The sequence below is a fragment of the Gymnodraco acuticeps genome, unplaced genomic scaffold, assembly GCF_902827175.1.
Source record: "Gymnodraco acuticeps unplaced genomic scaffold, fGymAcu1.1, whole genome shotgun sequence".
Lineage (NCBI taxonomy): Eukaryota > Metazoa > Chordata > Actinopteri > Perciformes > Bathydraconidae > Gymnodraco > Gymnodraco acuticeps.
In genome coordinates this window covers 353,214-371,741 of record NW_022991767.1, presented here as the reverse complement: position 1 = coordinate 371,741, position 18,528 = coordinate 353,214, and the positions used below count along the sequence as shown (strand labels likewise).

General features: G+C 40.9%; 1 protein-coding gene across 1 annotated transcript in view; it reads left to right on the top strand.

Annotated features, from left to right (window-relative positions):
* The first annotated feature begins 491 nt into the window (after window positions 1–491).
* man1a1 (mannosidase, alpha, class 1A, member 1) overlaps window positions 492–18,528 on the top strand; it is a 190,840-nt gene continuing 172,803 nt past the window's right edge. The window contains 1 exon segment of the mRNA XM_034199445.1: window positions 492–1,227. Coding sequence (XP_034055336.1) covers window positions 721–1,227 — 507 coding nt within the window. The 5' untranslated portion in view covers window positions 492–720.

The following is an 18,528-nucleotide window of genomic DNA, read 5'->3' as shown; positions in this document are numbered from 1 at the left end:
GTCATTATTTGGACACTAACCCATTATTTATAAAGTTCACATTTTTTCAAGATACTTGGTCATTATTCGGAGATACTTACTCATTATTGTAAAGACTCATTACTCTGAGACTCAAAGTCAATCTTTTGAGAAAGTTTCTTATAGTTTTTAGATAGGCTGTAATTCATTATTCCAAGAGTCCTTCCAAGTGATTATTGTGAGAACGTGTTTCATTATAATGACACGTGTGTATTCTTTCATCAAATTGGCATAATTGAGCATCCACGCAATTACATGTTGGTTATGTTATTTTAATGTGTGTAGAAAACACTTAATCTTAAAACCCCATCGTCTCCTGTCCTTCCTGTTGAACTGTTTGCGGAACATAAAGCTGTTTCCTCGGCTGTCAGAAGCTTTATACCCGGCCGTTGGTAAGAAACGCCCCCTGTGTTCCAACCAATCACAGGGCCGAAACGGATTGGCTCTTCTCGGCTGTCAGTCACGCATATCCTCCGTTGCTTCCTGTGTGAGATCGTGGATTCGGTTTGTCTGCAGCGAGTCTCCGGTATGGGCAGCTGCCTCACTCCTCAACTTTTTTACCAGGGATTTAACCACAGTTGTGCTCCATTTGTCACGGTTGTATACCACCTATACATGGATTTGTGAACGGAATAACCCGAAAGTGCGCTTATCCGAGCGTTTGAATTCATTTTTTGTTGTTAAAAAAAGGAAGAAGAGAAAATGCCAGTTGCAACTCTTCTGCCTTTTACCGCGACCCCGAATAGGAAGTCTGCCAGCCCGACCTCTTTCAGGTTGACAGAGAAATTCATCTTGTTATTAGTGTTTAGTGCTTTTATTACCCTGTGTTTCGGGGCTATTTTCTTCCTACCGGACTCGTCGAAGCTGCTCAGTGGAGTTTTCTTTCATTCCTCCGCGGTGGAGACCAACACCCGCACCGGTCCGGACAGCAGCGACCCGGGATCGGCTGGAAACGACGAGAGGGTCCTGGCCAAAATCAAGAACGACCATGAAAAAGCTCTGCTAGAGGCCAAGGATACTCTACAGAAACGACCGGACGAGATTAAGAAGGACATTTTGAATGACAAAAAGAAACTTCAGGAGGCTAAGGGTCACGGTGGTAATGATGTCAATAATTTACCTTTTGTTGTATATCACCGACCCCCTGGAGCTACTGGACACGAACCTCTGGACCCAGAAACCAAGGAGAGACGCGCTAAGATCAAAGAGGTAAGAATCTGTTGAACGCACGCGCTGTTTGGACGTAACGCCAAACTCCGGCAAAACAACTGACATTTATATATTTCCATAGGATACTACAGTTTGTATTCACTATAAAACATGATTTAACAGTCAACATGAAGGGTTAACACCTCCTCTATAATTCGGCGTAAATATAATACACACATGAGCCCTAAATTGCACGAAATTGTAACTTTTACATCATGTGATTTTAATGTTTCCTTATCTTATGACAGTTGGTTTGAATGCTTAAACATGATTTAACAGTTAACATGAATGTGTCACACCCCCTCTTTAATACGGCGCATATATAATACACAAATGAGCCCTAAATTATACGATAATTGAACTTTTACATAATGTTCACGTGTTATCTCGAAAGTCCTCTCCGCCGATATTCCTCGGAGAGCGGTGCTTACGATAGTGCACCAAGTATACAACTTGCTTTTTTATTTCAACACAGTAAACCATAGTGTATCACTTGTAGCCGAATTGCTCAGAAATGTAGTCTTGTTGAGTTAAATACCGTACACTATGTTTCGACATCAACGCACACCTCAAGGTGAATATGACACGTTGATTTTATGTTTTTTTCAACGGGATTTGGCGTGGCAGAGGTTTTTCTTTCCACGAAATTTCCCAGCAGTCAGTTTCTGGGGAAAACCAAGGAATGCACGCAGGATCCACTGCCCCCCTCCGGGTTTATATACCTGCCTTTCAGGTTTCCAGTGTCAGGGGAATATATGATAAACCAGATTATCAGTCACCAGAGTGGTAACCCCTTGTTATCATGGCTGTGGAAGATTGAACACACCTTTAGCCTGTCACACACCATAACATATGACCTAGATTTAGAGTGTGCGCCACAGTTCATTCCCTTTTAGGAGTGGGCATTTTAAGATGAACCTGTTCCGTTTGAAAGCTTGATTTATTAATAGGATTATTACCAATTGTCACTCATTTGAAATCATAATTCAGTCTGTTTATTTACTGAGATAATGTCAAAGACCCCCTTGTATTTGACTGTTATTCAATAGCTTTTGTGCCCTCTGATCTCTTTCAATATTGTATAACCTGCAGCAGGTTGAAAAACACTGTGTGTGTGTGTGTGTGTGTGTGTGTGTGTGTGTGTGTGTGTGTGTGTGTGTGTGTGTGTGTGTGTGTGTGTGTGTGTGTGGTGTGTGTGTGTGTGTGTGTGTGTGTGTGTGTGTGTGTGTGTGTGTGTGTGTGTGTGTGTGTGTGTGTGTGTGTGTGTGTGTGTGTGTGTGTGTGTGTGTGTGTGTGTGTGTGTGTGTGTGTGTGTGTGTGTGTGTGTGTGTGTGTGTGTGTGTGTGTGTGTGTGTGTGTGTGTGTGTGTGTGTGTGGTGTGTGTGTGTGTGTGTGTGTGTGTGTGGTGTGTGTGTGTGTGTGTGTGTGTGTGTGTGTGTGTGTGTGTGTGTGTGTGTGTGTGTGTGTGTGTGTGTGTGTGTGTGTGTGTGTGTGTGTGTGTGTGTGTGTGTGTGTGTGTGTGTGTGATGAGATATATGAAGTATTGAAAATGAGTTTTACTGATGGGGTTTTTGGCGAGCAGTTATCGTAGATCTGTTCACTGAGGTGACTTGATTTCCATTTACTCATTCAGGTGGTTAACTGGTAGTCTCATGCAGAGGACCAGTGAGCAGATTTAAATAAATATGTCATTACCATTCTTTTGAGTGATATTGCAATTGGGTAAGAGTCACGATAATGGAGGGAATGATCGTTACTGCAACCGAAACAATATTAAAAAACTGTTTTTTTTCTTAAGTCTCTACCATTTGTAGACCGGCTGAACTTTAATACTTAATTCAGAATGGTATTTTTGCACATATTTCATCTTTAACAAGTATGTGATTTTGGTTTTGCATGTATCCATTTTGCAATTCAGATCATTGTTCAGCCCTATTGTCCTGACTGAGCACATGTGTCGGGTGTGAAGACATTCAGATGGACTGATATTAGCCTTTCATTGAAGATCCTTTGAAATGGAGATAACTGAAAGTCATTTCAGCCCAGAGCGGACTTGAAAGTGGTCGGGAAATGACTTCTTGGAACAATCTCTGTACTGTCTGCAAGTAAGGCTATTTTCAGTTCTGACAAAATGAAATAGGATAATGATGTATTTGACTGAAACCCCCAGTATCAATAAAGAAATCATATTCGAGCAGCACTTTTTTGAAAAGATTATGAAAAGCAATAATTGGTTCAGGCATTAAAATCGAATTTATCCAGAAAATCCTATCCGTTATGACCTTTTCAAGACCCCTGAGACTGAACTTTATGGCAATATTATGTTAAACCAAAGCATGTGTAATCAATATATCACTGAGGTGTCGTTGTAAACACTGCCCTGAATGCTAAAAAAATATATTTGGTATTTAAAAAGCCAATGTTTGAGATGCTGATGGGATACGTTTCTCAGCTTAAGATGACATCTCTTGATACTGAAAGGTCATGCTGTCAACCACAAGAAGCAGGTTTTAAACCCATCATGTCAACGGGAGGCCACACTGTGTACAAATCACAGTTGTTTTGCCTATAGAGTACATCCTCCTGCCATCTGATTATCATACCACAGAACTAATGTATGTGTCATCTTATCGACGTAGTACAAACACACAATCCCATGTTTGAGTATTCATTTCAAAAGGCTACTTCCATGTCTTCTTAGTCCACCTTAAATGCTGGTATTTAAGGTGGAATAAAATGACATTATCTCAGTTTTTCTTAAATTCTAATAGTTTACTTTAGCATTGCATTCCCTTAACTTAAAGCCCCCATTGTGAATGCATCACACCCGACAGAGACCCTATCCCATTGTCCCTCCCAGCTGGGTGTGGATGTTTGGATATTAAACCGTGAACTGGATGGCTTTTAAACAACATGTGCCGGGAGGAAATCAACACCACATTGAGATTGTTTGTTTGCTAACAGTAGCAATCAATGTTTATTAAGTGCAGTGGGTTGTGTTGCTATGGGCTGTTTTCTTGGGAAATGTCCAAATATTACGTTCATATAATACTGATGCACTGATGCTGCTTCTTTTTTTTATGTTAGCCCCAGCAGCAACACTGACTTTCAAATTTAGGTCAAAACTTGTTTTTCTACAGTTTCTTTTTCTAAATGTTGCCTTCATCAGCTGATGATCTGCAGTTGGATTCAGCCAGTGTTTCCGCCAGACCAGGGCTGAGAGGGCGGGGGGGGGGGCTATTTTGACGGCAAGACGCCCCCCTGGCGGAAACGCTGGATTCAGCTGTAAAACACATTTAAACAAACCAAAAGCTTATACTTGTGATCACATGCTGATAGGGATGCTCCGATCAGGGTTTTTGGGGCCGATCACCGGAATCAGAATCGGCCGATCCGACCATAGGGTGGGGGCTATGGGGATCTTCCATTTAAAGTGTTGTTTTGTGAATTGAGTAGCGGAGTTAGCCGGTATGTACTGGACTATGACCGGTAATACATGCTGATGTTTAAAACTCAGTTAATGAAAACTCATCTCTTTCGACTCCACTTCGAGCGATAGAACTATTAACGAAGCACTTATATACTAATAAAGGGCTGGCTTACCTAAAGCCAGTTGAGTAGCACTTGAAATGTTTGGCTCTATGAAACCTGATGTACTTTATGATTCTGTTTTCTTCAAGGTTGTGTCTTCCTGGTCGAATGTACTTATTGTAAGTCGCTTTGGACAAAAGCGTCAGCTAAATGCAATGTAATGTAATGGTGCTCTTTTTTATATTGCTTCAGTTTATAATCGTAACGGATCGAAAAGTTCAAATACATTTTTCAATAAATGATGCGCTTCCACAAACAACAACATTATTACATTCAAATTAAGTACATTATTCAAGTTTACATTAACTTTGGATAATAACACGGGAGGAATAAACGGAGCCTCTCTCTCTCTCCTGACAGCCCGTCAGTATCTCACGCAGCTCACTGATCCAGTAATGAGTGACCCGACAGTGAAGAATAAACCATTTATAACTAGTTTAGTTCCAGAGGTAGATAAAATAGTGTGTTAGGTCTAACTCTTAGTGTGTTGCTCCGCTCACCGGTCCGTCACAGCGGGTGGAGCAGCAGGATTTCTGCTTCACACGTTGCATACCACTATTTTATTGTCTTTTTCGGACACCTTAAAATACTGCCAGACCGGTGAAGACTTGGCGAGCTTGTTTTGCCGCGCACAGAGAAAAGTGTCCTGTGTTATACCACGTCATCTGATCGGCTCTCCCGATCAGCCTTTTTAGAGAGCACCGATCGAACTATTAAGAGTGAATATCGGCCGATCGATCCCGAGCTGATACCTTTGCAAAACTGTCACCAGAATTTGGAAAGCAAACTGGTTCAGCTGTGTTTATTTTTTTGCTGAGGAAACGGGTCACCGAAAGGTTAGTTAAAGTGCTCTCCTAAGCAAATGTGCTTTCCTGTGGCACTTCCTCTTTATATTCTGTGCAGCAGGCTCTTAAAGGTGTAATAGATATGATTACCCTCACTTATCACATTGATCATGACAGCTAAAAGTGTTCCTTTGTAAACAACATCAAGCAAATCACCTCAACATATTGACTTCCATTATATAAGACATATTTGGTGCCAATTATCCGGAGCTTTGACACTGTCTTTTTCACTCTTTTTGTTAAGATGGTTAGGGTTAGGGTTTGTCACGGATAGAAAAAACAAGATTGTCCAGCTGCTACTTGCTCAAAATAAACCAACAGTGTTGCAGAAATCATCCATAACAGTGCGTTGTTCTATGACTTTAAATGCAAACCAACCTAATGGAGCAACTAATGAACACATTTGAACGTTTGGAGAGACTGTAATTCTTTGAAGTGCAAGACGGAGATACAACAGAAGTGTGTTTATCTACAGCGTGTATCAAACACAGGGTTTGTCAAACATGCTCAAGTTACGGGTTGGTCAGATGCAATTTGGCGACTTAAAGACTCAAAAACAATGTAACGTAATGCTCAATAAACTGATCTCCAAAAAGCTTGCTGACTAGGAAGATTTTTGAAAAGCAGATCTATATTTTGACAAATGGAGGTTATTTAAATGATTTCACTAAAACCAAGGAAAATAGAAAACCCCATGACTTATTCATGTATGTTTAAGCATGGATGTGCAATGTACGTTTAATGGATTCCTGTAGAGTTTCTATCAGTTCTCAAATGAATATCTTAAAACAAAACGCTCATCTAACAGCAAAGCACTTTTGACAAGAGATGTTAAGAGTAAACGTTGTCCACTATGTCAACACATCTCTTCCGTTAACTGTCAAGTTACATGTATAATAAGGCAGATTCCATTACAATAATTCAATAAGAAGTGGCTACCTCAAACCTGTTCAGTCTAAAGTAAATATTAACCTAGCAGTGTTATGTCTCTTCTGATTAAACAGCAATGGGGCTTATGAGAACTGTCAGAAAATGTACGTTGTCCCTGGTGACAGTGTTGACTTTGGCCTGGCAGTTGTGGTTGTTATTAAATGAAAAACCTGCAGCTATGTCCTGCTTTTGATTGGAGATAATTGGTCTTTCTGGTTCAGTACATTTGAGGTATTGAGTTTCCCTTCCTGTCAACACATCCATAAAACAAATATATGATGCCCCCTATTATTATCAACAAGCTACAACATGTTGGACTCTTCATTGCAATACTAGCTTAACAATGTTTTCGTGCTTTTGGACAAGCTGTAATTATTGTAGTAAATTTAAGTTGAATATGAACTTGTTACAGGAGTTCCATACAAGCTATAATCTAGGCTTTTGGCATTTATTGGAACGACACTATAAATATCACTAATGTAGTAGTTATTGTTCATCGCATAATCGCATTCCACGTAGTTTTTATAGCAACCGTTTTAGAAGTCATAATCGCAACATCAGAAAAGTGTTCCAGTAGGAATAAAAGCAGCGCTAATAGATTGACACACAATGAATATTGTTCCTGTTCTCGCTTTGATGAGTACTTGGACTAAAATAGCCTTTGGTTAACTTGAGTATAATAATCCAAGGACAAGAATGATGACATAAATAGTATCACTTGTCGTGAGTGATGCGAAAAGGCATATTATTATCACCGTATTCAGATATGTTAAGCTGTATTTTCTATAGATGCATCGACAACTCGAGGTTTCTCCCTAGATCTTTATAGAAATGTTTCACTTTCAGCTCATGAAGCCAATAACGCCACTCAATCGTAGCCTTACATGCTCCCCTTGACCCCTTGGATGGCCTGTTGGTATTAAGTACAAGAATCCAAACTTATTTGAAGACAAAGTTCTGTGATACCGTCTTCTTACTCTCTGCCATCTGAGCCAGTTATCCAGGGATCTGCCCTGCTGTGATGGGCATGCTGCAGAGGCCACTCTGTAAGAGATAAACGTCTTGTTGTGAGGGACCGCCACAATCCCACAATCAGCGAAATCTGTTTGTCTGTTCCAAATCAAAGGCTCTCTGGAGATCCCCTCCTCTCTTTGGTCTCTCTGTGAGAGGCTTTGGAGGCGAGAGCAGAGGGGGGTAATCATAAAAACCTGGGCAGATAAACAGGGGAAATCAGGCTAGATCAAGGGGTCGATGCTGGATGCTAGAACTCCTGAGTTGTTTGGTACAGCAAACAACCTTCCTCTCTGGTACCAACATCTTTCCTAACAGCTTGAAATAGATTCGATTGATACCATTCATAGCACCTGGAATATTAGGATATATGGAGCAGTGTTTTCCCATGAAGCTATATTGGGCTGTCATGGGATGAGATGTAGTTAGTTGTATTCTTTTTAGAAGTTACATCATAAAATCACATTGAATTATGTTGTTTTTGGAAAATACCACACATTCTTCTGCCATTGCAAATAAGACCCTGCCTATCGTTGGTAACACTTTTACAGATTGAATTCTAACAAGTAAGATAAACGAGCTGGTTAGGTTTTTTCACACATAGATGTAGAAACTGACATTTGCAAGATCAGGAAAATATCCATCAAAGGGCAACATCTTTACAACACAGCTGAATATTCTGGACTTTTCAGAATGTTATTTGCAAATGATTAAAACACACGGTTTCTTAAGGCCGCTACACACCAACCTGCGACCAAAGAACGCGGGAGGTGTGAAAATATGCCGTAAAGCAACGACGGTGCGGGACACACCAACCTTAGTAGGGCGGCGCGAATGCCCGACTGCCTCTGACGGCCTCTGACTCCCAAAATCGGGTAGGTGTGTCAGGGCCTTTACACTATGGACATCCCCATGGGAACGAGCAAACCGTACAACTGAAACTGAATTGACTGAAATTCAGTTGAATTCTGTGGTTTAGTAGTGTAGGCTACTTGGGGAATTACCGTCCCTCACAATGCCAAATGTAGATTTGGTGAAGTCATATTCACACTTCCTGTTTGAAAGGGTATCTTATAGGTGCTGGATTTTTTTGCCTGACTGGTGTCGAAACCAAATCGTTAAGCTCTTGAGAAAAACATCTACGTTTAAGCGACGCCAATCTGCAGTTTCTTTTGAAAAGTGACACTTACTTCACTGGCAGTAATGGTGGTTATAAGCTGGTTGTTAACAGTTAATACACCGGGAACCCCCCTTTGAAACTCCCTCGAGGCCTCTGGGGAAACCTGAATTAGCTCTAAGCAACACACCGGTGAAGCTCTTGTCTTAGTGGCAGCATTTCTTTATTATAATGACAGACTGGTTGCTAATTAATACACAAAGTCTCACCTTTTGTGCTCTGAGTAACCGCTGCTGTTCTATTCTGACTCATCATCCTCCTTATGTGTGTGTGTGTGTGTGTGTGTGTGTGTATAAGAGTGTGTCTGACATGTGATGAGGTGGAGCTTGTTGCTGCTTGAGTATGCAGATGAGATGCAAATGAACATTTAACCAGCCATAAGGACGGTGTGTTTGCAGTATTTACTCCTTAAAGCTCAGCATCCTAAAGGACAATCGCTTAACGCCCTGTCAGCACCTCTTCTTCAATGACATGCAGAAACACAGCGGAGGAAACTGTAACCAGTGGCTTGTTAGAACACACACACACACACACACACACACACACACACACACACACACACACACACACACACACACACACACACACACACACACACACACACACACACACACACACACACACACACACACGATGTTCAGAGAGCTGGGGATTAGTAAAGGTTTCTCCTCACTGTCTAAAGCCGACTGTCAAAGCAAAGATGAGCCATCAATCTTCCCTCTCCCTTTTTACATCTCTTCATGCATGTCATTTCTCTCCTCCCTTTCCTCCTCTTCACTCCCTGCATTTTATTTCTCCTTTCCTTGTTCTTGCTTTGCTGTCTTCAGGATACAGTTCAGTTATTTGTGCCCACTCCCAAAGCTATTGTTCCTGCCTATGTGGGTGCGTCTTTGCAAGCATGCATGCATTTCACCAAAAAAGCCATTTTGCCGCTTCGCCAACCTTCAGGGCCAGAAATAGAAGTCTCTGTTTCTTTCTGTGCCTTTTTCAGTCTAACTTAGCAGCTGTATTTCGCTATCGAGCATTTTAACTAATTGCCTCTTGTTCACTGGTTCTACTTATTTTCTTAGAATGGCCACTAGACGTGTGTTGTCAGATGGAGTTATTGCCGTCAGTTGGCCCTCCAGGTGCTTTCTTTCACTGTCTAATGGCTCTAATAGCTGTGTCTGACGCCAGCACTACTGATTCCTGCACAGGTGTGTGTGTGTAGGTACATTCATGTATTTGTTAGTGCTAATGCAACCCTAGAACTCCTTTCAGTCTTCCAACAATGGAAGCCCTGTTCAACTCCAATGCAACTTTTAGTAAAAGTGTAGAGAAGACATCAATAATGTGCAACCTTTAATGCCAATGATCTGAGTGAGAGCCCAAGCATAACGAAATGACTGATGAAAACTAGGGCTGTGCAATTCATCATATTTTTATCGCAATTACGATTTTGGCCTGCCACAATTACGAAAACAACATCATAAAAAAAAAACTATTTTGCTTTGCTAGGTTGTAACAGTACTGTATATTTGATCAGTGCAACATATTGATCTAATTTATTTTTATTTATCATATTTATTTATGTTTAGTAGCTTGTCGGAGTGCGCTCCAAAATATTTGTTGATCTTGTTTATTGGCATTTATTATTTTGATATTATTTATTTAAATGTAAATATAAATGTATCATTTATTTTTGTATTGGTTTTTCCGTTGAATTATAGTTCAGGGTGATCAACCGTTCAAAAGAGACTCTTCAAATGATTATTTATTTGTTTTAAAGTTCAATAAATGGATATTTTCAAAGTCAATGAATAATCGTATTTAATAATCGTGATATCAATTATTGACCAAAAATAATCGTGATTATGATTTTTGCCATAATCGAGCAGCCCTAATGAAAACACTTTTTAAAATGTGATAAAGGGTGGAAATTAGGCATGTAAACAATCCTCTGATGCTCTTAATTGTTATTATAGCTACAGTATACTCTGTCATTGCTCAATCCACATGTTAGAGACCTGTACAGTGTATGGATGACACTAGAGATATATGTAATATAATAATGTAATGATATCTAATATATTGGTTAGAGGAACATATTTCCAATGAAAAAGCCACAATTTGAATTCACTAATGAGTAAGATTGAAGGACACTTTAACATTTGGTTAACTGTGTGTATGTAAATGACCCAAGTTATGAATTGGAAATGAGAATATTGGCTACTGTAATATATTAGAAACCACCAGCTTTCCATAACGACATATCATGCTGTAGCTGTAGCCCAAGGCCTGGGAGCGAGTGATGAATATTGTAATGGTGTTATAAAGTCACTGTAAATATATAGTCCTAGTGGTAAGGCTGCAAGGCTTTTATAAATCCCATTATTAGTATGGAAAGTTAGTCAGTGTGGATAGATTGGTCCGGGGGTTTGCTTTGGGGGTCGGGGATGAATGTACTCGTTCCAGGTGTTTCATTTGTTGCCTCCTGGCTCTCTAGGATGGAATATAGACTCCAGAGTGACTGATAGGGTCATTTTGCATATATACACACTCTAGCTGTCAGTGCACGTCTTCTGTGTCCTATAGACCTTTGCAAAGTCCAGTATTAGCCCGCGGCAAAACAGACCCCCCCCCACCACACACAGCACTGAGATGGTGGTGCATTACTCTTTATTGTCCATGCATCGTATCCGTCTCGGAGGTATATGTAGCGCTTTACTGGATCCACTCTCCCAGCTCATGCATAGTCATCGAGCATTGATTTGGAAAGTCGTGGCGCAAAAATACATTGTTATTAATTTAACCTAGCAATATTTGTGCTATAGGTCAAGGCGAGAGCAAGCCTAAAAGAGCGGATGGGAAATTATTCAAGCAAATACAACGGACTTGGCTTATACATTATTCAAACTGATAGACATGATATGCAAACACAATACTTACTGCCGCTCTTGGTTTTCAGAAAACGAAGCCTAATGAATCCTGATTTAAACAAAGAATTTATTTTCAATCATAAAAAAGATTTGTTACTTACATGTATATTTTTATAAAGAATGTGTATTAAAGTAAAGGTTCCATAGTTTTTCTAACCCGTTGTTGGATATCCATATCTTGGGAAGCTTTGACAAATTTGTGTTGATTCCTCCACAATTCTAAGAGTAGGTCATTGGCGAATAAGTGCATGACCACCTTGAGCTTAATTGTGTGTGTTTTAAGTACCGTGTGCATAGACGTGCCATGTAACACATTTTATTCACATTTAAGGTTTTTAAGTAGGGCTGCACATATTAGTGTTGTCACGATACCAACATTTTGGTTTCGATACCAAGTCAAGAATTGCGATTCCGATTCTTTTTCGATACTTTTCTTTTATTATTTTCATGATCAATAAAATTGTAGTTTATCTGTTAAGTGTTTTCTTACAACATGGTCTCTTCTTTATACTTGCGTTTATGTGATTTATTTGATAGTTAACTTTATATTTTATTAACATGTAATAGTACAGTAATATAAATAATTATTGACAAAATGTATATTGCAGATGTTAGCCACATTGGTAAGTTAGCTAAAAAGATAGCCATATTAGACAGTTATCATTGCCATGAATTGCCTCGTCAAACTACGAAAAACGTTCGTTTATCACAAAATAAATGATACTTGTTTGACTTAGATTTGAGGGCTTAGCGAAGTCTGATGTGTTGGCTCCCTTGGTTTGCAGGGATCTAAAACATGTCTCACAGACAGGCCTCGTGGTGTCCGTAGGCTTGCCCTCACTGTCAGAGATATAGCTCAAATACTAACAAATTTAGCTTCTGGCACCTTTTTTGTCAACAAGCCGAGACGCAGCGGCAGCTGCACTCCCACTTGCAGCCATGCTTCTAGTTTTCTCACATGCTCTGGCAGCTAGCGCGTGCACGAGAGAGGGGAGGCACTTAGAGCGTGCTTGAGAGGGGAGGCACTTAGAGCGTGCTTGAGAGGGGAGGCACTTAGAGCGTGCTTGAGAGGGGAGGGGCTGCAGGCACGGCTGCAGTGCAGGGAGTGGAAGCAGAGCGCTGAACACACACGGCTCTTATTAAAACAGCGCTTTCTCACCGGAGTACTTTCCCCCGTCATTCTTAAAGTACCGATACTAATGAAACGGAGGAATCGTAACGTTTTTAACGGCAGGGTATCGCGGTAACTTTCAAGTATCGGTACACCGTGCAACACTAGCACATATATTGAAATTGTAATCGCGACCACAATTTTAGCCTCAAGTACATGATCAAAACGAATATAAAATGAATATTTGTTAATTAGCTAAACGTAGCACAGCATGAAAGTGAAGGAAGTGCTCTTATAGTTTAATTTGTTACAACGTTTTTGTACAATTTGTAAATTAAGTGGAAGTGAAAGCAGATTCTTTAAATGCAAAGTACGATACAAATATTTAATCCTTCTCAAGATTGAATCAAAGAAGCATACAGTAGGGGTGTAACGGTTCACAGAAGTCACGGTTCGGTTCGTACCTCGGTTTGGGGGTCACGGTTCGGTACAACAAGAAAAAGCAAAAAAAAGTCCCAAATGCATAATTCCAGGTTTGATGTTATTTATGTTTGAACAGCAAGTTTCAGTTTCAAAATAAGGAACTCTGACATTTTGAATAATGAACTGTATTAAACAGTTAAAAACAAACCACAAACAGTAGGCTACCACACACACTGGCCATAGTATCTATAATGGCTGATGTCAAACAAAAAGGTTTCATCAAGCTGTAAAACTAAAAAGAATGTCTTGAAAATATTACATCATAAATAATAAGAAAGTGTTTCAAGAGCGCATAGCCGTTGAAAAACATATGCCAAAAGCTTCCGTTATTTATTTCGGTTTCTCGGCTCTCATGTCTATTGGTTTCTTAAAAACAGCGGGGATCAGCTGTTGAACTGCTGTTGTCTTTTGCCGGGCTCCGGTGATTGGCAAATCTGGGTGATGCCTTCTGATATGATTTAGCATGTTTGGCGTGTGTTAGCATTAGCATACCGCACCGCTGTAGAACAACGGCGACACACCGTCCTCGTCCGAACCACCACTCGCACTTCATCGTTATTTAGTCCACAGGGAACCCGAAATGTTCCCACACAGCTGATGTAAAAGAAGTAGGTGGGTTCTAGCTCCTGTGTGCTATCTGAAATCGCCATACTAACTTTTCTTCTTGTATTTTGTTCGTTTTGTTGTTGTGTTTCTTCTTGTTCTTCATTTGTCGTTTAAGGGCGGCTGGAAAACAGCTTCTAGGCGCAATACCGCCCCCTGGATTATATATAGTGAAGTGGATACTGCCCTGAATGACAGACTTTTTTCCCACTCGTAAAAAAAAAGCGTATTCATCGTGTGACTGCGTGTGCCGAACCGTGACGTCTGAACCGTGACGGTACGGGACGAATACGGATACCGTTACACCCCTAGCATACAGTCAAGTGCTCAAAGTGTGCCAATGAAGTAAAAGAACATAAATTGTTGCTCATGCTATGTGGCTGTGTTGTGGTTTTCAGCTCATGTTGTTGTGCCTCTAACTACACAGCGTGAAAGTACCTGAAAAAGCTAGCTAAAACAAACATCAATAACGAGCAATCAATAGCCCTTCAGGCTCCCTCTACGCACGATTTGAAGCATCTCAGTTTGATGCAGCACTCTCTCCTCCACTTACAGATTTAAAGCGCTTTCTAACCCTAACCCGACCATTTTCAACATAAACTGGTCAAGTATCAAAGGACAGGTCCAAAGAGAGGCATATTGTTCTGCTGGCTCAATATCACAACATAGATTTTTAAAGTTGGGCGAAGGGAAGTCTTGTGGTGTTTCAGTTTCTGCTTCCCCCTCTCAGACCTCCTGTATGTACAGCCTGACATTTACAGCTACGGGTGAACTTTGGAGTTTTGCTTTTCTTTCCGAATTCTATCAATACACCACAGGTTGGGTATGGACCATGGATTTCTGTATAGTGTGTGTGTTCGAGTGTGTTCGTTGTCCGGTCTTCCTGCTGTGACCAGTCGCCTATTGACTAACTCCAGCTCCACAGATGTGTTTTAGTGGTGCCCGAGGGAGTTAGGAGTTCTGAGTTCTCCCTGATTTGGTTTAAAAAAAACACACACTGCAGATATGTCTTCCATTTTGTGGAAGTGGCTTCTCCCGTAAACTCCTTGTGGCTTAACATCAGATATATCCTTTATTTTGGAAAGGGCATCATTAGAGACAAGGTTTGAAAATCTACTTAATGAATTTCATCATATTTTGGAGAGAAACCTGCCCTGTTTTATTCCTCCCATGTAGCATGTTGGCTGCCGTTTCTTGTTAATGAACACTTTCTCTCCATCTGTTTCACATTAAAACACTTCCAGATGCTCAAAGGGCACAATCACTATCCCTTCACTGCAATGTTTTTACTGTGAAACATCTGCAGGAAGAGTGTGAGATCCGTTCCAGTAGTTTCCAGTTTCCCTTTTTCAACGCAGCCATTATTTGACTACATACTTTATTTGGATTCAGGGAAAACAGAATTGTAGAGCTCAGTGCGGGGCCAGACGAGGCATGTGTGAAGCTTTTTGGATCATTAGCAGTCTACATAGGATTGCAGGAATATTAGCATGCCTTTTGTTAAAGACATTGATGTATGCTCCTCGGCAGAGCCGCCTCATGGGACTGGGTGAACACGCATGTTAAATCTATGGGTCGGCGTTGCCGGTAATGACCATGCTTTGTGCATTTGTCGTATCGTTTTGATTAGTGAGGCTGAAAGGTGCAATTTGTCTTGCCTTGCTCAGAGCTAACACACGGCTAGCTCATTAGCATGCAAAAGGTGATTAATTGCATTTAATCGCCTCTGTGTTGTGTAATATAGGAGAGTGATCACAAGGCATACAATAAGATGAAAAGGGGATGAATTGTCGTTTCGTTTAAGAGGTGTTTTGGATTGTGTTAATATTTCTGAGCTTTGGTTAAGGGTACTGCAGACTGGTCTATCAGTTACTTAGCACTGTGAGTTTAGACAACTTACTGCAAGATGAAAGAAAACACAGCTAGTTAATGACTCGTAAATACATCATTCTTATAGACTTCTCTTGAACTGCATTCACATACAGAAACGAGAGCGTGAAAATCATTAATTTACACAAAGAAACACGTCTCAAATCAACTTAAATTCATGTCCGATCGCTGGTTTTGTGAAGGATATCCTAACCTTCCCGACTAGATGTTTTTTTCTTACATTCTTTACCTGGGAAACCGGCCAAAACTCAAACCATTATACACACATCTGTTGTTTGAGATGAGCACAGTGTGTATGTTCTGCATATCGTATTTCCCTATTCGGGGTTATGTTACTGCATACTCTTCATGTTCCTGTTCATTCACTGGTTTGTTTTGGAGTGGACTGACCCACCTGTTTGCAAAGGCACGTCTCAGATGTTCAGAAATATAAAACGGCCTGTGTGAAGGCCAACAGCAGAAATTAGCCATTTCACATTCTGCCAACACGTTGATAATGTATTCTTGGCAAATACAAGCTCCTACGTTTTGGCACAAACAACAGGCTGGCAGCTTTCTCATGCTTTAGCCCGTTTGAAATTGGAAACCTTTAGGCTGCGAGCCTCCGGGGTGGATGAAATTTTTTTTGACGAAGCCTTGTAGCCCAGGGATGGAGATGGAGGAAAATGCTCTTGGTTATTCAATATTAACGTGTCTCGAGCGCTCCAGGGGTCAAGGCCGGCGGATTCGCTCTCCTTAATCCAATTCGGCCTAATACCCAGAATTATAAGCTGTCAATTACGCATACTCCATTTAGTTTTCAATCTCCATATCCTCCCTCATCTTCTGTTTCAATGTGAGGGCTAGCATTTCAATCCTGCGAGCTCTACCGAGGTGACGTGCAACAACAACATTAACCTTTCTGTTGGTCGCTTGTTAGCAGACCCTTCACGCGATGGCAGAGCGAACGGGTACAGGCAGGACCCATTATGATAGCCCTATAGTTTAAATCTACCACCCACAAATAAACATATGGACATGGGTTACTATTTTAAAGAAATTGTAAATGTATTTAGGAACCTATCAATGTGATTTTAAGTGGGGGTGGACCTCAAATCCTCAAGAGGGGTCCGGGGGCATGCAACCCCGGTAAGATTTTTTTGTAAAATGCATCAATCTGGTGCACTTTGAGGGGAAAATAAAGAGACTAGATATATGGAAACACCTATATGAAACAGAACTGTATACATTTCAATAATCATAAAATCATGGCCATAATCAATAACATCCCATTTCCAATATGACAAAAACACTGAAACTTGTTTATTTATTTATTTTTGGTTCATTTATAGTTGTGAGTGTGTCTGTGCTCCTGAACCAGCCTCTCCTGTCTCCCTCCTCTCCCACTGCTCGTCTTTGAGGCAGCAGCAAAGACTAGTTTTAGCTCTCAACAAGTTTTAAAAGTGTATCTTACCTTTTTTCACCTAGTTAACTTTTTATTTTTTATTAATGCATATTTTACTAATCACTCCCCCCTCAAATGGAAATATGTGTTTACATAAATGGTGACCACACCGTTTGAGACCCACTGAGAACTTAGACTAAGTTAACTATCTAAACACTCAGAGAGTCCTTTACCTCACCTGAGCTGAGGTTATCCCGAGCTTGAATGACACACAGAGACCAATCAAGGGCTTTGATTTATGATCTGTATGACAGTGGCCATGTCGGCAGGCCACATCATGTGGACAGCCAGTCACCCTGTGAGAGGCAGGCAACTTAACAGGCCAGGCCATCGGGAAACCCCCCGGTCCTCCCGAGTCCGGGACTGGTTACAGGAGGGGTAGAGTGAGGGATCATTGTCCACAAGTTAATCGATCGCAGATGGAGTCGTGGTCACGGACGAATACAAAAAATGATAAACAAAAAAACCTAAATGGGTCGCGAAATATACTTGGGCGGCCGTTAATATACCTGGGCGGCCCGCCCAAACATAGTCTGTGTGGGAAACCCTGGTATCTATAAGGGACAGCTCCATTCAAAATTCAAGCACCCCCCCGCTCTCGGGGTGGACGCTCTCGGGGTGGACGCCCTCTCTGCCCTGGTCTGGCGGAAACACTGATGTTGATGGATGAATCATCCTGGCATCTCATTTCTTATTCTCCAGATAGAAATTGGAAAATAAAAGTCAGCAAAGTGATTTTTTTGCAAGACAATTTGGTCTCACATTTTATGTTTACTTCCTGTCCAAGGACTCTTATCGCCATGCTGTCTGTTAAGGTCTTTATCCATCTCCAAATCACCAGCCAATTCGAGCTACAGGACAGCGTAACCTGGAGGCAGGTTTTACATATACTTGGAAGTCATTTCCCTCAGTTGCGTTTGCAGTTTTTCCGTAATTAGAGTCTGATTGACTAATGTTGGAGGTAATTACACAATCAGCAAATGGGACTGCCCTCTGGTCACGCTCTGCAAGTGACAGAGAGACTAAAGTTGCTGTTTGGCCGTGGAGGAATTTGTGTGAGATCAGCAAGTTCATAAGTGCATTGATGCTGAGACAGAAATATATTTTAATGAAGCAATGGTATTCCAATACTTTTACCAAGGACACAATTCAGCTGAGAAAAGACAAAAACAGATTGCTTATAAAGATCCATCCCACCACCATATAAATGTCTTGCAGAATAGTGCCAGAGTGCATTAGCATCTCAGCGAATGCTAATTTTAACGACCACACAGCCATAACTCCCTGTTGGCTCTTTG